The sequence below is a fragment of the Archocentrus centrarchus genome, chromosome 22 (assembly GCF_007364275.1).
Source record: "Archocentrus centrarchus isolate MPI-CPG fArcCen1 chromosome 22, fArcCen1, whole genome shotgun sequence".
Taxonomy (NCBI): Eukaryota; Metazoa; Chordata; class Actinopteri; order Cichliformes; family Cichlidae; genus Archocentrus; species Archocentrus centrarchus.
In genome coordinates, this window is record NC_044367.1 from 21326519 (window position 1) to 21350463 (window position 23945).

Sequence of the window (23945 nt, forward strand, 5' to 3'; positions counted from 1 at the left end):
AAATGGTTTGTGAATTGAGTGTGAGCACTTCCATTAGTGTGCAGTGTTGATCTGAGGAGCAAATCTGGGAAGGGTTACAAGGCCATTCCTAAACAATTTTAAACTGTTTATTCTAAGATTAATCACAAGTGGAAAACATTACAGACAGCTGCCAATCTTCCCAGGAGTGGACGTCCCAGCAAACACCCCCAAGGTCAGACTTTCCCACTTTCAGAGAAACTGCAAAAACCCAAGACTTAGATCTCAGACTCTACAGGCCTCGGTTAGCATGTTAAATGTTAACGTTCATGACATTACAATAAAAAAAAGGACCGGACAAGTATGGATTGTTTGCAAGAATTGCCAGGAGAAAATCTCTTCTCTCTGGCAGCACAGCTTAGATTTGCAAAGATGCATTTGAACAAACCTTTGGAACAATGTTCTTTTGACAGATGAGACCAAAGTGGAGATATTTGTCCATAATGCACAGCACCATGTTTGGCAAAAAACAGACACAGTAAATCAACACAAACGCCGCACACCAACAGCAAAGCACAGTGGTGGAGGGGTGATGATTTGTGCTTGTTTTGCAGTCACAGGACCTGGGCTCCTTGCAGTCATTGAGTTGAATGTAAACTCCTCTGTATACCAAATATGAGGCCGTCTGTCCAATACCTAAAACTTGGCTGAAACTGGGTCATAATATAGGGCAATGATCCCAAACACAGCAGCAAATCTACAACAGAAAGACTGAAAAAGAAAAAGAGTCAAGGTGATACAACCCAGACCAGCCTGAACTCATCCTGAATGAAATGAATACAGAGAACAAATGCCTGCACACCTCCATGGACTGAAGCCACATAGTAAAGAAGAGTGGTCAAAAATTCATCCACAATGATGCAAGAGACTGATTAAGTCACACAGAAACACACTCTGCTTCTGCACTTTGGCTTAGTTACTTATGAACGAATAATATAAGTTGTATATAAGTCTTTGTTATCGCTCACTACTCCTCTGCAGGGTTTCATGCCCTGGTTTATCTTTCTCACCAACAACATGTATATAGATTGTCTATTTTGTATGGTTCCTTTGTTAATACTTATTTCATTTTTTCTACTCTTCTTTTTAATATTATATAATTTTTTTCATATTTATTATTATTGAACCGGAGCAGAAGAAGTGCAGAATAAGAATTTCATTGTTCAGCGTAACTGACTGTTTACTGTACACATGACAATAAAAACAATCTTGAATCTAATGACATGATGTTATATGCTATGTATTATTGTTTACATCAGGTTGTATTTACCTAGTTTTAAGACCTGAGTGCTAGATTTTTTTCATTATGTCCTGACATGTAAAATCTTAGAATTTATAAAGGGTGTGCTTTCTTTTTACCATGACTGCACCTACGTATCAGTTATGACTGTGTTTTTAAAGTTGATATTAAATCCGGCTCTTTTCTTTATGAACTCCACAGATGTAGTGATAAAATTAGCAGCTTATAAATTCATTAAAGGATCACATTCAGGAGAGAACAAAATGATCTTGCTGACAGACGGCAGCTGTGCCACATTTCTGTTGCTGCTTCACAGACTTTGCTTCCTGTTTATCTGACCTGAGGACAAGAAAACATGTTTTTGAAGGAAACAAACGGAAAAAGCAGAAACTTTTCTCTCCTTGGAAACATGTAAACTGACAGTTTGAGTGTCTTTGGGCAGAGGCTTTTCATAAAAGTCCAGGTTATCTCTTGAGCACAGTCACATATTAACCTGTATTTTATGCTGGTATACGCGAAACAGATCAGAAAACACTGTACGTTTAAGTCTCTCAGAGACTCTTTTTTTAAACCAGCTGCTGAAATTTGCCTGAAGTCTGATTTTATCTGGTGCAAAATGCTGTGCCAGATCACTGCAAAATGTATGACACGGTTTTACTACAATGTGCAGCTTCGGTTGACACAGTAATGTAAGTTTTTCCATCTGTTTGCTCATAGATGTGCAGAGTGTGTGTGTGTGTGTGTGGGGTCGGTGCAAAGCTGCAGGTGCACGCAGTGAGCCGGAGGTTGTGGTAAAGCGGAAAGCTTGCACCTCTGCCGTTTCTCAGCACAGAGAACGAGCTGCACGCCGCTCTGTGACCACATCCTCCCCTTTGCTGTCGCTTACTACTCCTCTGCAGGGTTTCATGCTTCTCACCAACAACAGCTTTGACCTTCTTCAGTACACAGATGAAATGCCGATTTCCTGTTATGGGTTAGATTCATGTTCCTATTTTGCTACTGACGGAGCTAAAGAAAGATATTCTTTGTTTAAGAGAGGAATGTTTGTGTTTGTGGAAAAAGTGACTCAAAAAAATAGTTACTTGAATTCCAAGAAAATATTTTTAAAATCAAATTACTGGATGAAAATTAATTTAATAAATTTCGCCAGAATTTTTTTTTTTTAGTCATCTGTTTTCTGAATGGAAAATCTTGTTATGAGCAAAATGAATGACTCATAAGCTCGAGATGTTTCAAGATTATGTGGGAGAAAAATAACGTGACTTCTCAGAAAACAGGCTGGAAGATGAGCTGCTAAAAAACAGCTCTTACACAATCTCTGGAAAAACTTGAGACATAAGAGCAAAGATGGGGGATGATATTCTTGCAGCATTTCAGTCACAAGTTTGAGCAAATGACATATTATTATTCATCTGTCTCAACATAACTTTTTCAAATTGTTATTTTTAAATTAATAGTGTCTGATATTATATGTTTCACAACTTGAAGAATAATTTCCAGGACAAATTACAAAAGAACAACACAAACTTTAAAATACTCCAACATATTTTTATTGAGAAGAAAATTAAACAAACAAGCATTTCACAAACAGAAATTACTTTGTAGCCATAAAAATGAACATCAGTTTATTTGAAAGGCAGTTATTATGTAAAGAAAAATAAGCAAATAAAAATCCCCTTGGTGCAGAATTTGAATGGCCAGTTAACATAAGTGTGCACTTTAACACAGAGTTTTGTAGCAACAGAAAAACTATGCTTGTGAATAATATTTACAGAGAGCAAGGTAACTTGCATCTGAGCTCATTTGTTGAGGCTTCATCTCAGGTCTCAGTACCTCTGCTTTCCACCAGACCTCTGCAAAATATAGAAAGAAAGTAATAAACCCTTTGTATCACTATTATTATTATAGATGGCAACAGGTGTTGTGTCAAGAACAGTAAGTGTTGGACAAACCTGAAGCTTCCACACCAAAAATCCAACAAAGACTCCATAGACGCAGCTCTTGGCAATAAACACAGCGTAGGTGAGCTTGAAATTTTGTGTTGTTGTCATAAATGTGTCTGTAGAGAAGCAAAGAAGAAACATTCAGTGCGTGTGAAACAGCAGTGAAACAACAAAGTCAGTGATGTTAATCATGGTAGAACTGATGCACTGAGGGAATAAGTTACAGTATTTACCTCTTGTCATGCCCTTTCCTTGAGCTGTTTGAAAAAGAAGAAATTATTAGTCAGCAAGAGATGACAGAATGATGAACATATATTTGCATATATTAATAAAAGCAAAAAAGATTAAGTTCCAAAAGAAGTTACCTTCAACTCCACTGATTTCATTGGAATGATATGTATATCCTGTGCCATTGAAGAAGGTGACTGTGCATTTAAATGTATTTCCAGGATTTTCCCATTCTGGGGCATAGACCCTCAGCCTGCTGGTGATTCTGTAGGTACTGCCATTCTTATGGGCAGCATCATCTGTTGCCACATTATCAGTGACATTAATCCCACTGATAGTCCATGACACACTGACATGATCGGGGTAGAAACCGGAGGCCACACAAACGAGTGTCTTCTTCCTTTTTTTGTCTTTGTTGTTTCTGCACTCGTGTTTCGAAGGTTCCAGTATTTCTACCTCTGGTTCAGTGATCTCCCTGCCTGTCTCTGCAAGGACAAAGGACAAAGAAAAATCATACTGATGCATATACAGCATCAAACTGCCTTTAGAGCTACAACAAATGTTGGATAACCAATCTTGTGCACATGTGACATCTTTACACCAGGCAAACATAAAACATAAACACAAAAGATGAATCCAGATTACAAAACTCACATTGTTTTCTTTCTTTCTTTCTTTTTTTTTAAATCAAATTATTGCAGCGAGCTTACCAAGAACTGTTAGCTTGGTCCCCTCTCCAAAATAAGGAGGATAAGTGCCAGAGCACAATGCCAAGTCACAGTCACAAAAACTCACAAGACTTACAACGTCTGGATACACCTTGAGCTTGTTTCTTTCACAGCATTTGAGAGTTCACATACCAAACAATTACTCAGCCATGTGAAACTTAAATTCAGCTTTTCAGATGTCACTTTTTTTCTGTCACAGAACAGAGACTCAGACATCACCAAAATGCAGTTTTAAGGTTTACAGCAGTGGATGACGACCAACTTTAAAAATAAGGATTAATGTAAATGTTATTTTGTCATTTTCTTACCCAGTACTGTGAGTTTGGTGCCACTGCCAAAGTAAGCAGGTTCATAGTTGTTCACACTGATAAACAGCTGCAGAAAAAACTACGCGAGCTTTCACTGCAGAAAGCTGCTGTCTGTCTTTGTGCTCTTTTTCAGAACTAAACAGCTTTTTACAGCCAAAACATAATGTAGCCAAACATCTGCATTATAATGCAGATTTTGTCTACATATGTTTTGAAAAGCACAACTATAAAATGGTAGACATAAAAACAACTAATTTACAGTATGATCCCAAAGCAAATGACATCAGTAATTACTACTTTTATTTTAATCCATCTTTTCAGTCTTACCTAAAACAGTGAGTTTAGTTCCAGCTCCAAAGTGAGCCTCTGACTGGAAACTCACAGTATTTCACAGAGCTGATAAGAACTGAGTGTGAGAACAATATTCTGGGCTTAGAGCCAAATGTTTTACAGCCACACTACTTTAACTGGAGAACACAGATAACACTCATTTCTACTGACACACACAAACCTCCACATAAAGTTCTTTTTAACTTGAAAACCTGCAGACTTTGTTCACTACCATCACATTAAATATAAATGAAACATTTACCAAATGCTGTCTATGATACCAGCGTGTAAACAGCCTGAGGAAGATGAAGCTCAGATGATTTTTGTTGGCGGTTTTCTTACCTAAAACAGTGAGTTTAGTCCCAGCTCCAAAGTAAGCCTCGTTGTAGGAGCACAGAGACGCTCTACTGTGACAAAAACTCTTCCTAGTGCCTCTCTTTAGCCGTGCCACGTGGAAATTATTCCAACTGTCACTTTTTTACATGTAAAGACTTTAACTTTGTCTCCCTGAGTATTTGCTATTATTTTATAGTTCAGAAACATCTTAACAAAAATCAGTCCTCAGGAGTATTTAGTGAACTTTAAAATGTTTTCTTACCTAAAACAGTTAATTTTGTTCCTGCACCAAAGTAAGCCTCTGCAGCACCAGAGTCACAGTGCACCTGATCAGTGCTCAGAACAGCCCAAGATGCTGCCTCGACTCTGCTTCTTTATTTTTTTTTTATTTTTGGTCACTTTGAAAATGACTTAATGTTACTTTTCTTTAAATTAAAACATCCACATATGCTGCACTGCAGTTCATTTCTTTTTAAAAAGCTTTTACAAGTTTAATATAACACAAAAACCTTTTCCAAGCAAACATACTTCCTTTAGCTAATTTTACTTTGACAGATTTATGAGAAGAAACTTTGATTTCTCACTTACCGAGAACAGTCAGTTTTGTTCCCTGACCGAAATAAGCTTCATTCTGACACAGCGTTCAAGCTTCAGAACAAAAAGCTCTGAGCTGAGATCAGAAAGATCTCAAATACAGTTTGTGAACAACCGACTCAAGGTAGTAAGTTTTTGCATTTGTTCTGATTTATGTATCTAAGACCTTACTTCAGACATATCCACACATAATTTTTGTTTCTTACCTAAAACAGTTAGTTTTGTTCCTGCACCAAAGTAAGCCTCTGAAGCACCAGAGTCACAGTGAAGTGAATCAGTGCTCAATACAGCCCAAGATGCTGCTTCTACTCTGCTTCTTTACTTTTTGATTGCTTTAAAGATTTTACTTTTACTTTGCTTTAAATTAAAAATCCACTTTTGTTTTTTTTCATGTTTAAAAGTTTTTACAAGCACCTTAGTAAAACACTTTTCTCAGCCCACAGACTTGGTTTAACTAGTGTCACTTTAACATGTATATGAAAAGAAATGTAGATTTTTTCTCACTTACCGAGAACAGTCAGTTTTGTTCCCTGACCGAAATAAGCTTCATAATTGGCACAGCGTTCAAGCTTCAGAGCAAAAAGCACTGAGCTGAGACTACAATGAGTCCAAATACAGTAAGTTTGTGAACAAACTGCTCACATTAGGAAGATTTTCACATTTGTTATTTCTTTGACCCAAACCTTACTACAAACTGTACGTATAATTTTTGTTTCTTACCTAAAACAGTTAATTTAGTTCCTCCACCGAAGAAAGCTTCAGAACCACCAGAGGCACAGTGAACTTAATCAGTGCTCAAAACATCTCCAGATGTTTCTTTTACTTTGCTTCTATAAACTTTTAAGCTTTAAAGCATTAATTTTTAATGTAATTCCAGACTAACACAGTTACACTAACGTTTAAATGTTAAACAAATAAAACAAAACAAAATGTTTCCCCTGAAGCAACAACAGGTGTCCTTTAACACGTTTTACATGTTTTCGTGATGAATCCATCGTGGATAAAGTTTTACTCACCAAGAACAGTCAGTTTTGTTCCCGGACCGAAATAAGCTTCTCTATTGACACGGCGCTTAAGCTTAATGTCAAAAAGCACTCTAAACATGTAAGCACCTTCTGTTTCTTTATGCAGCCATCCCACTGATTACCTTAATGCATTTATATGATTAATTTCATCCTTCACTTACCTAATACAGTCAGTTTGGTCCCTTTTCCAAAGTAAGCTTCAGCGTTTGTCACAGTGCAAAATACTCAGCATCAAACTCTTTTTCTGCCACACATTTCTCTGAGGACTTCACTAACACTCCTGTCAACACTAAGACTCTAATCAAAGTGACATTTATCGAAACACAGAATTAAAATTAAATATTTACCTAAAACTGTCAGTTTGGTTCCTTGGCCAAAGTAAGCAGGATTGCCGGTGGTCACAGTGCAAAATACTCAGCATGAAACTCTTTTTGTTCCTCACATATCTCTGAGGACTTCACTAACACTCCTGTCAACACTGAGGCTCCAGTCAAAGTCACATTTATTAAAACACAGAATTAAAATTAAATATTTACCTAAAACTGTCAGTTTGGTTCCTTGGCCAAAGTAAGCAGGATTGCCGGTGGTCACAGTGCAAAATACTCAGCATGAAACTCTTTTTGTTCCTCACATATCTCTGAGGACTTCACTAACACTCCTGTTAACACTAAGGCTCCAGTCAAAGTCACATTTATTAAAACACAGAATTAAAATGAAATATTTACCTAAAACTGTGAGTTTGGTTCCTTGGCCAAAGTAAGCTTCGTTAGCATTGTCACAGTGCAAAAGTACTGAGCATGAAACTCTTTTTGTGCCAGAATTATCTCTGAGGACAGTCCTTATTAATACATCTGTTAATACTAAGCCTCAGAACAAAGGTACGTTTATTGGAACAGAGTAAAGTGAAATATTTACCTAAAACTGTCAGTTTGGTTCCTTTTCCAAAGTAAGCTTCACTGGTTTGTCACAGTGCAAAAGTACTGAGCATGAAACTCTATTTGTTCCAGAATAACCTTTGAGGATAGTCTTTACTAACACTCCTGTCAACACTAATACTCCAATCAAAGTCACATTTACCACAGCATGATATTAAAATGAAATATTTACCTAAAACTGTCAGTTTGGTTCCTTGGCCAAAGTAAGCAGGATCAGTGTAGGTCACAGTGCAAAATACTCAGCATGAAACTCCTTTTGTACCAGAATAATGTTTGACAAGAGTCTTTACTGGCACTTGGGTAAATACTAAGCCTCTAAATAAAGTTACAATGATTGAAACACGGTACAAAAGTGAAATATTTACCTAAAACTGTCAGTTTGGTTCCTTGGCCAAAGTAAGCAGGTTGAGTGTTGGTCACAGTGCAAAATACTCAGCATGAAACTGTTTTTGTACCTGAATAATCTTTGAACATAGACTTTATGAATACTTCTGTTAATACTAAGGCTGTAGCCAAAGTCTTCTTAATCAGTAAATGGAAGTAAAGTGAAATATTTACCTAAAACTGTCAGTTTGGTTCCTTGGCCGAAGTAAGCAGGATTATTATAGCTCACAGTGCTCTGTGTTCAGCTCAATAATTTTTAATTTTTATGAGAACAAATTTTTCCTGCACTGTCACCAACATTTACATCATTTGAAGTTTAATGGAGTGAACCAAAGTTTTGAGATCTCCAACTTACCTAAAACAGTGAGTTTTGTTCCTTTTCCAAAGTGAGCTTCACTCCCAGAGTCACACTGAGGGCCTCTTCAACCAAAAACTTTCAAAACTTTCCAGTAACATCATCTTTACACATATTCTAATAATCCAGATGATGTTTAAACACTTTAAACATGGAGACTGAGCTTCACAATGTCCGAATTTGTTATGCGTTTGTTGAGGTGGTAACACAAACATCCAAAAGCTGCATTTATAAATTGCAGGACTTTAAAAATGTTTTATCCCTTAAAATTTTTGCATATAAACATCTTTTCACTACCAAAGTGTTCTACCATCCCAGGCGCGTTCAGATTAGTGATTTTTCTGCTCTCCCAGCATTTTAGGCTGCCTGTAGCAGTCTACACAATGGATTTTAATGGGAGGAGGTTTTTGTACGGCGGCTCTATGGGTTTGTATCACCGTGGCCCCCTGTCCCCACGGTGAAAAAGCATCACACAAAAACCTCGCGTCTTTTTCGTTCTCTCCCCTCGCCTCCCCCCACCCAGCTTCTCCCTATCTCAGCCTCCATCTCTGCCTGTGAGAGCAGCTGCGCAGGTCGGGCTGCCTGACGGCTGAACGGGCTCCGACCTGACTGCTGCTATTTCTGTGACAGCTAAGAAAAGAAGCAGGAAGGGAGGGAACTAAAAAAAAGAAACTTCTTTTACTTGTGTTTGTAGCTGCTCAGAGGAAGTGACATCTCTGGTGGTCACAGCCCTTTATCCAATCAGTTATCAGCAAGTAAAGTGACAGACGCTATAAGTGATCCTTTAACGCGTTCACTCCGTCTGGTACTGTAACCTTAAGAAGGAAACTGTAAGTTGAACCAGAAATTTAGTATAAAATAATAAGACAGTATCAGAATAAAGAACAGAAGCTATTTTATGTGAAGTTAGTTTTATCATTGTACCAGAAAAGAGTTAAATGCGTCTTTACTTATGAACTAATTTATGCGGCAACGGTCCAGTGCGTAAAAATGTATTAATCACATAAGTGATACAATTTATATAATTTAACGGACATTTTGACAAATTATGACATCATCTCGAATTGTGTAGGTGTAAAGCTGTTAAACTAGAACAACAAAACTTACAATATATGTCATACCGTCTAAAATTTCCTAAAGGAAAAGTACAACATTTACCTTCATAGCATGAATTAAGCACGAAAGGTAATTATAGTGTGGCTGCAGACTGAGCCATGTAAGAATAATATAAAAATTGCGAGTGGGTACTGATGTAAAATCCCAACATTTATTTGATATATTTTACACCATGAAGCTTACAACTAACCAAAGTAATCATAAACTGAACACAGTAGTTTAGTACAAATTCCTTAAAGCTGTATTGCAACCGAGCCTGGAGTAAACTTAACATATAGTACATTATATTTTGGGTTTATTTTGATTATGCTGTTTCACATTGTTAATTTATGCTTTACAATATATTTTTGGGATGTTTCATAACTTAGTTAATTACATAATGAAATATCTGATCAATCACATTTTTAGTAGCTGACATATATATTTACATGTTTGACATTTAAGAGTAACTAAATGATTAGCAGTACAAGAACTATTCTCATAATTAAGCCCACAATTTCATTAAATGTAGCTTTAAAAACAGCACTTTCTTTGTTTTAATTGTTATCCCACATAAACCCAGTAGAGGTCAGTATGTGATAATATTCCGAACTTGATTCCATCAAATTTAACACTCACCAAAATGAATAAATACACAAATAAAGCAGAAACCAAAGTAGAGCAACACGGATTACAAACTGTTCAGGACTAAATGTGGCAAAAATATTTTTACTGTACCAACACCTGCTCACTTATCTGAACAGATCAACTTTGTGGTGATGCAGAGACTTGACTGAACTGTGTAGAGGCAGTTCTTGTACTTTATATTTATTAATAAATGTTCTTTATTTGTGCTTATAAGATTTCTTTTATCCATTCGTGTCACACTGCTATATCACTGAAGGAGCCTTCAGAGTGCAACACGTGAGCCTTCACATTTATCCCTCCTCATCATGTCTTCCTGATTTTTTTCCTGAGGTTGTTGTTTAGCTGCAGAGGCTTTCTGAATCATTGTGCTATACTGGAGGCACAGTAATACAGAGCCGAGTCTCCAGCCTCAACAGGGTGTATCTGCAGACTGGAATTCAGCACGGAAGGCCGAGACATGGTGTACTTTGATTTTCCAAAAGGAGCTTCAATGTTTGAAATGTCTTTATTAATAGAAAATGCCACTAGCTCCAGTTTCCCACTGCTGCTTTGTCTGTACCAGTACATGTAGTAATGATTACTGTCATCATGTTCACACTGCAGGATTACTTCTTGGGTTCCATCTTGGCTGAAAATAAATGGAGGCTGCTGAATTTTAACACCATGGGAGAAATCTGGAAAACAAGAAAACAGACAAATCAACAAATTCAATGAATAAAAATAATGAAGAATGACCAGAGAAATTACAGTTGTCTAATATAAGTATAAATACTCTTACCAGTGAATATAAGAAGCACAAACAAGAGCAGCTTCATTTTTACAGTGATTATACCATAAGAAATACAAATATTAAAATGAATAAATTTTCTACATTTATATTTATTACAGGCTGAACAGGCGCAGCAGTGATGCAACTTATTGCACTGCTGCAGTCAAAGCTTGTGAAACAAGATGTGTTTAACCCACAGTTTTCCATTCAGAGAATCTGAATGGCTTCCTTTGTACAGCAACAGTGTCCCAGTGGCCACCAAGCCAACTGCAGCTTCATTTCCTTTCTGCAGAGCACTGTGACAGCTGTGCTTACAGGACTGAAGGAGGCAGTTTATATCACTTTACTGCTCAATGAACTAACCACTATATCTGCTGGTCACCTGGACTGAACTATGTGAATTCTCTTCCTTCTTTGGTCTTGTTTGTTTCTAACTTGTAATCATGATCATTGAGTTTATTCTCACTATATTTTCTCAGTTTTACAGGTGTTTACAGTAAAAGCTGTTACAGCCAATAAATACTGCATGATCTAAACTCTTGGTGTGCACACTCAGATGTACTAGTCTGACAGAAACACGTAACTTTAAAATGTTTTGGCATGCTTATTTGTGCTTATTTATTATTATTTATTAGTTTCTATCAGATATCAAAAATAAATGCACCAAATTGTTCTCTCATTTCAGCCTAACTCTGTATCAGTTTGAAGACTGTGAGTGCTCCATCTAACAAATGCTCTCTGACATTTAAAACCAAACAAGCCGCAGCTCCTTCCTGCTTTACATCATCTGTGACAGACACACTTGTTATTTGTATGACGATCTGTTCTGTGTGTATCACTGTGACTGGCAGCACAGTAGTAGGTGCTGCTGTCATTGAGGGACAGCTCACTTATTTGTAGGGAGAAGTTGTTTTTAGACGTATCAATAAATGATTTTAAGCGCCCCACAGGTTTATCATATTCCTTTACAAGGAACTCGATTTGAGCTCCGTGGTGGTTCTGTCTGTACCAGAGCATGGTGTAGCCACTCATGCTGAACCCTGAACCCATTTTGCAGTCCAGTGTCACTGTTCCCCCTGGGTCAGACATTTGATCTCCAGACTGAAGAACAACAACAGTGAGACCTACAAGCCATGGGAGACAAAACAGAGAAAAGTGAATTTATTCAAAAGTGAATTTATGTTGTCAATTTGAAGTTATCTAAGAATTTAATGTAGCGATTAATAAAGCTTGAATAAATACAAAACACCCACCAGAGTGAATAAAAAATGAGAGGTAAATAACTGCTACAAACATGTTAGCGATCAGCTGTCTTCAGTGGAATGATGCGTCTGATGCAAACGTCACTGAATTTAGTGCAAAAGAAAGATGAGGTCACATGATCACATGATTTGGGATTAAGCCAGTGGTTAGCAGATTTTACTGACACTATGGGCCTGATTACCTTTGCAGTCTCTCTGTCTGGATATCTTAATTCTGGCTTTGTGAGGCTGCTTTTTTGACTTATTTTTACTATTATTATTGCAATCAATGGAAGATCATGATATGTGAGATGTAGCCCACACCCGTGTGGGAGTGGAGATTCTTCTAGTCCAGGTGCGAGCTCCAGTTTTTCGAGTTCAGTACTGGGGGGAAGCTGATTGGTGTGGGTTTGGACTCTTCTCTATTAAAGGGGGAGAAAGGAGGAAACCCATGGGTGGAGACACAGGAAGTAAGCACACCTTTAAACGAAAATAATTTTCATCTTGGCCGGGCTGATTATTTATTCATCTGATTTTTATTGGAAGGAGGATCTATTTTTTAATCAGGGCATGTGTTGAGTTTTTGTAAACGGACTGGACTGCAAACTACCTGTAGGAACCTGTGTGCTGTGGGACTCTAGGGAGGAAAAGCCCTGTATGCAATCAGGAGGTGGCCAGCCTGATGGACTCTGCCTGATACTTTATCACTAAAGAGCTTGTGGACAGATCAGAGATGTTCTGGTGGTACACAGACTGTTTTAACAATATTAAGCAGGTTAGTTGTAATGTAGTCACTCTTTGGTATCTCACTTTCTGCAAGTGTCAAAGTTGTTATAGTCTGGATGCAGAATTAGTCATTTCAGAATAAAATCAAAGTGTGCGTAGCAATGTTATAGCCAATTTTAAACTTTTATTCATGAGATTTTGCACCACAAAGGTTACAGCTAAGAAAAGTAGTCGCATACTGAACCCAACAGGGAAATACAACTACTGTAAAACTGTAATTAGGTGTAAATAAATGTACTTAGTTCCATTTGGTCCACTGAAAATTTGGGCTACACTTTGGGGTTATTCAAAAAGTATTTACTTATTATACCTGCTTAATTTATCTTTTAAAAATCTTAAGATATTAGAAGCACAAGAATGGTTCTCATACTTAAACCCACAATTTCACTAAATAGAGAGTTAATAGTGCAAACTTTGATCATTTTATGACTGCATGTCACCGTTCTGTAGCTGTATAAATTGTACCTCATTCAGGAAAACTGCTATCCCACATAAGCCCAGTAGAGGTTAGTATGTGATAATCTTTTGAGTTTGATCCCACAAAACTGAACACATACCTAAACAAATAAATAAACAAATAAATAAATAAAGTAGAAACTAAAGCACAGACATGGATTACAAACTGTTCAGGACAATAATACTGACTGTAGCAAAAATATATTTACTGTGCCAACACCTGCTCTCTTATCTGAACAGATCAACTTTGTGGTGATGCAGAGACATGACTGAACTGTGCAGAGGCAGTTCTTGTACTTTATATTTATTAATGAATGTTTTTTATTTTTGTTTATAAAATGTATTTTATTCATTCATGTCACTCTGGTATATCACTGAAGGAGCCTTCAGAGTTCAACACATGAGCCTTCACATTTATCCCTCCTCCTCATCTCTTCCTGACTTTCTCCTGAGGTTGTTGTTTAGCTGCAGAGGCTTTCTGAATCACTGTGCTATACTGGAGGCACAGTAATACAGAGCCGAGTCTCCAGCCTCAACAGGGTGTATCTGCAGAGTGGAGTTCAGCACAGAAAGCCGAGACATGGTGTACTTTGTTTTTTCAAAAGGAGCTTCAATGTTCCAGGAACCTTGACTTAAAGAAAATGTCACTAACTCCAGTTTCCCGCTACTGCTTTGTCTGTACCAGTACATGTAGTAATGATTACTGTCATCTTGTTCACACTGCAGTGTTACATCTTGGGCTCCTTCATGGCTGAAAATAAACAGAGGCTGCTGAATTTTAACACCATGGGAGAAATCTGGAAAACAAGAAAACAGACAAATCAACAAATTCAATGAATAAAAATAATGAAGAATGACCAGAGAAATTACAGTTGTCTAATATAAGTATAAATACTCTTACCAGTGAATATAAGAAGCCCAAACAAGAGCAGCTTCATTTTTACAGAGATTATACCATAAGAAATACAAATATAAAAATGAATCAACTTTCTACATTTATATTCACAACAGGCTGAACAGGCGCAGCAGTGATGCAACTTATTGCACTGCTGCAGTCAAAGCTTGTGAAACAAGATGTGTTTAACCCACAGTTTTTCATTCAGAGAATCTGAAGGGCTTCCTTTGTACAGCAACAGTGTCCCAGTGGCCACCAAGCCAACTGCAGCTTCATTTCCTTTCTGCAGAGCACTGTGACAGCCGTGCTTACAGGACTGAAGGAGGCAGTTTATATCACTTTACTGCTAAATGAACTAACCACTATATCTGCTGGTCACCTGGACTGAACTATGTGAATTCTCTTTCTTCTTTAGGCTTGTTTGTTTCTAACTTGTAATCATGATCATTGAGTTTATTCTGTCCTCCTTTCACAGATTTACTTGTAGTAAAAGCTTCAAAGTTAACCTGCAGTCTTCACCCCTTATTGGACTAACTGTGAACGTGCATGCTGAGTGAGGGCAGATTTTTATGCAATATTAGGATTTCCAAATGATGCTGCTACCTCCAATGAATACTGCATGATCTAAACTCTTTTGGTGTGCACACACAGATGTACTAGTTGGACTTTACAATATTAGTGCATGCTTATTTGTGTGATAGGTGTTTGGTAATAGCCATTAGTTTCTTTCTGAAGTTAAAAATAAATACACCAAATTGTTCTCATATGTCAGCCTAATTCTACATTAATTTAAAGAGTGTTACTGTTTTGTCTTAGATACACTTAATAAATATCAAACCAAACAAGCCACAGCTACCAGTGTGAAAACTGGCAGATGTTACCAATATTTTGTACATATAATTAGCCTTCAGTGACAATTATTTCATTGTATTTATTGCATTATCCTAAGCAAGTGAAAGTAAGTGTATATACATTTTAATTAAAGCTAAGAATAAGCCATGAAAGTAATAAACAAAACATGAAAAGTCAACAAAATTCTGATGTCCAATTCCAGTTCAGATCTTCTGAATAATTGCTATATTACATCCACTATAATTGTATGGTAAAATTATGTCCCACACAACAACAACAGCAACAACAACACTGTCATATTACTTTTTGAAATTATAACAACGTGTACGGTAAAATGTGTAAGAGCTCTCTTAAAATCTATATTAGTTTTGATCAAGTTAATTTTACTGCTTTATAAGTTAATATTTTATAATGTCATATTTTGGTGTAGGATTTTTTTCTACAGTTTAAAAAATGTTTTACAAACACCCTTTGCCTTTATGCATGGCAATAAATTTGCCTTAAAATAAATAGTAATATGTATTATTTCAAAACAACTCATCAGAGCAAAACCAGGTTGGATCAGGTCGGATCAGGTCCAACTAGCTATAAGATCATGTGTGCCTTAATACGTTTCACTGTTATAAAACAGTGTTATTGAGATTACAGCAGAAACTCAAAAGCAAAATCAGAATGGAAAAAATTAACAGTTTGTTACTGTAAAGCTCAAATTATAAACAAAAAAATACACTACCAAACTGTAGTTAAATTTGAAAATAGGTGCAAGCAGTTTGATAAAATTCCAGAGAGATATTTGTGACATATGTATAGTTACACTACACTTCATAAAGAATGCATACATTTGGTACACCCCAATTTTATCCTGATAAAAAGAACATCTTCCTCTTCCAAATAACAGAAACTGCTTGCTGCTGTCATTAGTTTGCTGTAGGAGGTTTTTAGTACAGCAGTGATATGAAACCACAGCACTGTGTGCTGGCAGCGCAGAAATACACGGCTGAGTCTGATAGATTGAGGTTTCTGATGATCAGACAGCCTTTCAGTGTGTCGTTTCTGATTATCTGAAACCGGTCTTTAAAGTGGTTCTCATAGGTTGGTTCACCCTGGAGCACTGTGTACCCAATGAGGCTCATAGACTGAGCACTCTGTTGGTACCACAGCATGGCTGCTAAGCTGCTGTCATCATGACTGCAGTCAATCCTTGTCACGATGAGGGGCTGTGTGCGGAGGGAAAGGACCCAAGTGCAGGACTGACGCAGATGTAAACTAAAAACGACTTTATTTCAAAAAATACAAAAAATACAAAACTCTAAATCTCCACCAGGGCAGGAACAAACTAGAAGCCTGGGAGAAACCAAAAACCAAAACACACAGCTAGGAGGGGAACACTAGGGTGAAACAATGACGACGACGCAACAATGAACAAAGGAAGACTCAGGGCTTAAATACACACAAGGGAATTAGGGCAAGTGGAAACAACAGGGGATGACAGGTGAACCAAATGAGACTAATGACAAAGGGGAAGCAAAACTAAACACAAAGCACAAGGGACACAAGACTGTCAAAATAAAACAGGAACTGACCTAACCAAAAACATGCTGACTTAACAGACTGACAAAGGGAGTGAGAACATGACCAACTAAACCAGACCTGGGACAAAGGAGAGACACTAAGAAACAGAACTAAACCAAAGGGAACCTAAATACAAGAGGGTCATGACTTACACACACACACACACACGGGAGTATAGGGAAAACCAGAACATGAAAAACAGAAAACAAAGAAACTAAGATTCAAATACTAAACTATAACCAAAACTAGAAATAGAACAGAACTTCACAAATAGAAACCAAAACACTGGGCCACCGGCCCAGGACCATGACAGTACCCCCCCCTCAAGGGCCGGCTCCAGACGGCCCAAAACACGAAAACAAAAGCCAGACCTGGGCGGGCGGCGGGGGACCAGGACGGAGGGCTCGAGACAAAAACAAAACAAAATCCCAAGGAGCAACAATGTCCAAAAAACAAACCAGGAATGAAACAGAAGGCGGCAGCACACGGCTGGAAAAAAGTCCAAACAAAAGAAAACACAAGTCTGGAGGCCGACCGCGCTCCCAGCGGCGGCGGAGAGGACGAAGGCGAGCAGGAGGCCGACCGCGCTCCCAGCGGCGGCGGAGAGGACGAAGGCGAGCAGGAGGCCGACCGCGCTCCCAGCGGCGGCGGAGAGGACGAAGGTGAGCAGGCTCAAGGTACTCAAAAGGCTCCAGACACTTGAAAGGCTCAGAAACACTAGAAGAGCCAGGGAACTTAAAGGAGCCAGGAAACTCGAAAGAGCCATGCTGCCGAACAGGAGGCCGACCGCGCTCCCAGCGGCGGCGACGAGACAGGACAGGAGGCCGGCCGTGATCCCAGCGGCGGCGACGAGACAGGACAGGAGGCTCGGACAGAGCGTGACTTTCCAGCACGGGTTCTGGCTGAGCAGCACACACAGGCTCTGGCGCAGGACCCTCTGGCTCAGGGCGCTCGGGCTGAGCGGAACCCTCCGGACGCTCGGACTGAGCGGGACGCACGGGCTCTGGCGCAGGACCCTCAGGACTCTCAGGACGCTCGGACTGAGCGGGCCGCACGGGCTCTGGCGCAGGACCCTCAGGACTCTCAGGACGCTCGGACTGAGCGGGACGCACGGGCTCTGGCGCAGGACCCTCAGGACTCTCAGGACGCTCGGACTGAGCGGGACGCACGGGCTCTGGCGCAGGACCCTCAGGACTCTCAGGACGCTCGGACTGAGCGGGACGCACGGGCTCTGGCGCAGGACCCTCAGGACTCTCCGGCAGCTCGGACTGAGCGAGACTCCCTGGCTGCATTGCAGGGCACGCAGCCATCTCCTCCGACGACTGGGGCTGCTTTGCAGATGGATCGGGTGAGTCTGAAGATGGAGGTGAAGGCAGATGAAGTGCAGGTGCAGGGTGAGGCGGAGCAGAGGAGGGAGCTAAGGGAGTGACCAAAGGGGCCGAAGGGGAAGGAGCTGAGGTGATAGGAGGGAGTGAGGGGACTAAAGGAACCAAAACTGAAGGGACCGAAGCTAAGGTAAGTGGAGCTGAGGGCGCTAAAGGAACTGAAGCTGATGCTGAGGGAGCTGGGACCAAAGGGACTGGGACTGAGGCTGCAGGGGGAACCAAAACTAAAGGGGCTGACTGAGTGCGAGGCAGAGCCACCGGGGCTGACTGAGTGCGAGGCAGAGCCACCGGGGCTGACTGAGTGCTGGAGAGAGCGGAGGCTGGAGCTACAGCTGACTGGGATAGAGGGAGAGCCACAGAGGCTGACTGAGTCCCTGCTGCTGCAGCTAACGCTGAAAACTGATACAAAGGCTTGGACCTAGCTGCCCCCACCCGCGGAACAGGTACGGGTGCAGAGGTCAGCCCGTCCGTGGCTGCCCCCACCCGCGGAACAGGTACGGGTGCAGGGGAAGCTGGAGCTAAAGGAGCAGGGCGAGCAGAGGCAGCCGGAGCTAAAGGAGCAGGGCGAGCAGAGGGAGCCGAAGGCTCCGATGCAGGGTGAGCAGGGCGAGCAGAGGGAGCCGAAGGCTCCGATGCAGGGTGAGCAGGGCGAGCAGAGGGAGCCGAAGGCTCCGATGCAGGGTGAGCAGGGCGAGCAGAGGGAGCCGAAGGCTCCGATGCAGGGTGAGCAGGGCGAGCAGGGCGAGCAGAGGGAGCTGGAGCTAAGGGAGCAGGGCGAGCAGGGCGAGCAGAGGGAGCTGAAGGCTCCGATGCAGGGCGAGCAGGGCGAGCAGAGGGAGCTGAAGGCTCTGAGGCGGCTGATGCAGGAGCTGAAGGCTCTGATGCAAGGTGAGCGGAGGGAGCTGGGGCTAAAGGAGCTGGGGCAAGGTGAGCTGAGTGAGCAGAGGGAGCTGAGTGAGCAGAGGGAGCTAAGGGAGCTGAGTGAGCAGAGGGAGCTAAGGGCTCTGAAGTGCTGACTGAAGACGAGGGCTGGGTGCTCCTCACCCGAGGAGCAGGAATGGGTGCAGGTTCTGGGTGTCTAACAGTCTCTTCAGATGTCGATACTTTAACCACAGAGGGAATTATTTCACTAACAAAGTCTTTAACAAAAATAGGCAAGGAGTCCAGAAGCCAGGGAAAACCTGACACTAAACTGTTTAAACAATGCACAGTGGCTTTCTTGTTTCCCTCACTGGGTTGTTTGAGCCACTGTTCACATAGTTCAGAAACATAATCCGAAAGGTCCTGTTTTAGACTATCAGAAGAATGCAAACTGACACTATTAGCTGGCTCCACAAACTCAGTTCTCACAGTGGTTATATTGTTGGAAATGGTCTTGGATAACTTGAATCTTGCAGGATGGGTTGTAGGAGTCTCACAAACAAAAGCAGTCTCAGCAGAAGAAGACAAGAGGTCTTTACCAGTATCAGGCTTGAATGCAGGAAAAGTATGGTTCAGTTGTACAAAGCCACTTGACATCTGATCACTCTTTATGGAGTCGTAGGCTTCCACTAGCAAAGGAGAGTCCAGTATCTCCACACTGTCCTTATACCAATAACATTCTCCTTGCGGAGACACGAAACACGAATAGCCCGTATTTTCCCACGAAGGCTCTTCATGCAACAAAGGGGCATGTTTACTCACAGGAAGCCGGTTAACTGGTGGTCTGGCAGGGGAAACAGGGGTGAGCTGGGGCTGAACAGAGTCCATAGCTGCGGCAGGCGAAGGCTGACAATTTCGCCGCCGAGAGCCGCGCTTCCTCCTGCCTGTGTAAACAGGAAGCGCGGTGGTGTTAGGCTCTTCGTCCACGTCCCACATCTGAGCCAAGAACGCGGCGGGCGAAGAGCAGGTTAGTGGGGGTGGTGTGAGTGGCGTCTTCCGTTGCGAAGGGGAAGAGAAATAGCCACCCACACCTATCTCTGTAATGGCAGAGGGAGAGGTGGTAGCTGTCATGGCAGGCAGCTGCTGTGAGGAAGCTTGAGACAGAGGTGGGAGGCGGCGACGCTGAGGTTTCTTCCTCCAGCCGGGCCCTCCCAGGGCCAGGCGAGTGCCCACGTACCGTGAATCGCATTCAGAAGCGAGCCACGGCTCACACATGTCGGGCTCGAAAAAGGGGTAGTCCGCGGGGTCCATGGGGGTTGCGTCGTGCTGTCACGATGAGGGGCGGGGTGCGGAGGGAAAGGACCCAAGTGCAGGACTGACGCAGATGTAAACTAAAAACGACTTTATTTCAAAAAATACAAAAAATACAAAACTCTAAATCTCCACCAGGGCAGGAACAAACTAGAAGCCTGGGAGAAACCAAAAACCAAAACACACAGCTAGGAGGGGAACACTAGGGTGAAACAATGACGACGACGCAACAATGAACAAAGGAAGACTCAGGGCTTAAATACACACAAGGGAATTAGGGCAAGTGGAAACAACAGGGGATGACAGGTGAACCAAATGAGACTAATGACAAAGGGGAAGCAAAACTAAACACAAAGCACAAGGGACACAAGACTGTCAAAATAAAACAGGAACTGACCTAACCAAAAACATGCTGACTTAACAGACTGACAAAGGGAGTGAGAACATGACCAACTAAACCAGACCTGGGACAAAGGAGAGACACTAAGAAACAGAACTAAACCAAAGGGAACCTAAATACAAGAGGGTCATGACTTACACACACACACACACACACGGGAGTATAGGGAAAACCAGAACATGAAAAACAGAAAACAAAGAAACTAAGATTCAAATACTAAACTATAACCAAAACTAGAAATAGAACAGAACTTCACAAATAGAAACCAAAACACTGGGCCACCGGCCCAGGACCATGACAATCCTGAGTTCCTTCGTTCCTTTATTGACAACTCGAGCAGAGGACTGTTCAAAGTTCACACTCTCCACTTTTCCTGTGAGAAAAAAAAAGTTAATGTGAGGTGAATCTGAGCTTTGCAATTCAACAAAACAAGAAAAATAAAGTTAGGCTTACTCGTAAGCACCATGAGTAAAAATCCAAATGTGTACAAAGCTGAGGACATTCTAAAATCTAAACATAAATCGAGATCAGTGCAATCACAAAATGAACTGCTTTGATAGTAAAATTACAAAAGCATCATATCAGAGATAGAACATCATATTGCTCTTGTCTAATAAACTTGTAGTTACATCATGGTATTCATATATCAATTCTTTCCACCACGCCTCCTCCTCTGTCCTGCCTTCTTCCACTGCTCACATCTCATTTGATGCATATGTTCATTCATGGCCACTGAAAACGATTCACTAAAGAGTGATTTTGAAAAGAATAAAAAATGTAAGAAATGCTGCCAAAAAGACGCAACTCCAGAACAATGAAAACTGAGCTTCATGTAGCAATGTTTTATTTACTGTGTAATATTTGAAATTTATGTTTAAAACTTACATAAAGCTTCCTTTGCCTTTTGATTTTTAAGTCAGTTTATAGTACCCAGTTTTGTTTGAACAGGGTTTTATATTTGAATCAAGAGCTTAAGCTGTCTCCACACGTGTGGCCTTGAAATAAACTTGTCATGACGTTCTTTGTTTAACTCTACAATGAGGTCAGTGTTAATATAGAGTTTTGTTTGGTGTGTTTTCGCACAAGTTATGTTAGGCTGCACACGCTGACCTCTGAAAAAACAACCAATGGAAGACTCCCTTCACATCTTATAGAAGTGAAAGGATCTGCCAGATAGTACAAAACACCACGAGAGGTCTTATACAGTCCAAGCCTTGACAGATAAAAGCTGTTTTAGTGACACAAAGGGTGTCTTAACAATAATGAGGTGGTTTTAATGTTGTCACTTTTGGTATTTTACCTCCTGCACGTAACAAAGTATCAGCCACCAGAGATACAGAAAGAAGTTATTTTAAATGCAGTTTTATAGGAGACATTTACTCCCTTGCACTGATGCTTTAAACACTTCTTATACGTAAGTGTTTTTATGTAAATTACTGAGACACTCTGACCTGAAAGGACAGTACTCTCCAACCTTTAGAAACTACTTCCTGTTGCTAATACCAAAACAGTCATTTATTTTGAGCCCCATCCCAGCAGCCTGGAGCAGAAACAATAAGGTTTTTAGCATTGGTGTTACACCAGAATACATCACTCTGTGCTGGCAGCACAGAGGTACACAGCTGAGTCTGATAAAATCACACTGCTAATACTCAGAGCTCCTGTTTGGACACTTTTTCTTGTAATCTCAAACCGATCTTCAAACTGCTCCTCATTGACAGGGACATTGCCGTAGTAGCTGTATCCTATGAGGCTCAGTACACCACTTTCTTTTTGCTGGTACCAGAGCATTGAATAGAGGTCACCATCATCATGACTGCATGTAATTTCAACTGTGTCTGTTTCTCTGACTATTCGGGGATGAGATGGCTGAAAGGTAACACTCTCGGCTTGATCTGTGAGGGGGGGGGAAGGAAAATGTTAAAGGTAGTTAATGCAGAAATCATATTAAAAATAATATAATTGCTGTCTAAAAGTTGCAGAACAACCAAATTAATTACTTGAGAGCAAGATGAGAAGAAATGCGATCACAGCTGACATCTTCCGAGTTTGTGCTGTTGTAAGATAAACGCAGCTTTGTTCAGTGAAGGTCTGAGAGACACATCACCCCTGTGGTTATAGGAAAAACAGTTTTTTAGTAAGGGAGTCACTGTGTGTAAACAGCAGAGTGTGACACTTCTGCTCTTTCAATGATAAGTGTTCCTTATGTCGAGCTTCTTCTTCTCAGCCTGTCACATTTTGATATCCACACCCTTGAGGAGGCGTATGTATCACTACCAAAGTCTCCAATCAAGAGACACCTTCATGAACGGAAATAAAGAGGGCTTACAACAAGGTGCAAAACACTGATTACACTCAAGAAGGAGGAGGTCAGAAACAAAGGAGCCTGAACAGCTCTGTAAAAAAATCTTTGGACAGATGAAACCATGGTTACCTTGTAGCAGAACAACCAACGTATACCATGTGATTTCCATGGGTTCGAGACTTCAGGCAGACATTAGTTTATCCAAGAACATTTATGTTTGTCTTATTGGTTTTGAACCTCTAAAAATGGTCTGTTTATAAAACTGTAATTTTTAAACAGTTCAGGCAAAAATTGTTTGCAGAAGCCTTTGAATTAAAGCTGAAAGTCTACATTTAAATCAGATCGTGATTGTTTGATTTACATCACATTCTTTAGTGGATGATATTACGTACACGTTTGCCCTAAAGTTCCTCATTTACAAACTCATGTCTGAATTTAATTTTGGTTTCATGAGATTGTTTGCATTGGAACAATTTGAGAACAAATGGTCTCAGTGCAATTTGAGAATACAGAGTAAAATCGAATGTATGCTTTGTTTAATTAATTTTTTAGCCATGCTGGTGTTAAAAAAAAAAACATATTCAAAGATTATACATGCTTAATTCATTTTTAAAAAACCTTAATACAGTAATGTCTGTTCAGGGTTATTGAGTGATTAGCAGCATGAACATTTCACAGTTCTGTAGCTGATAACTGTAAATTGTACCTTATTCAGAATAACTGTTATTCAACATAAGTCCAGTCGGGGTGAGCATGTGATAATTTTCTGAAAATGATCATATCAAACTGAACACATAAAGTGGAAACTAAAGCACAGCATGATGGGTTACAAACTGTTCAGGACAACAATGCTAAATGTAACAAAATATCTTTACCCTGCTGCCAACACCTGCTCACATATCTGAACAGATCAACTTTGTGGTGATGCAGAGACATTTTCACTGA

The 23945-nt window shown here is 40.4% G+C and overlaps 1 gene segment (V, D, J or C); it reads right to left on the reverse strand.

Annotated features, from left to right (window-relative positions):
* Positions 1-2785: 2785 nt before the first annotated feature.
* Positions 2786-23945, reverse strand: part of LOC115772764 (T-cell receptor beta-1 chain C region-like) — an 82450-nt gene continuing 61290 nt past the window's right edge. The window contains 5 exon segments of the C gene segment in view: positions 2786-3111; positions 3211-3317; positions 3435-3458; positions 3567-3914; positions 4466-4513. Coding sequence covers positions 3085-3111; positions 3211-3317; positions 3435-3458; positions 3567-3914; positions 4466-4513 — 554 coding nt within the window.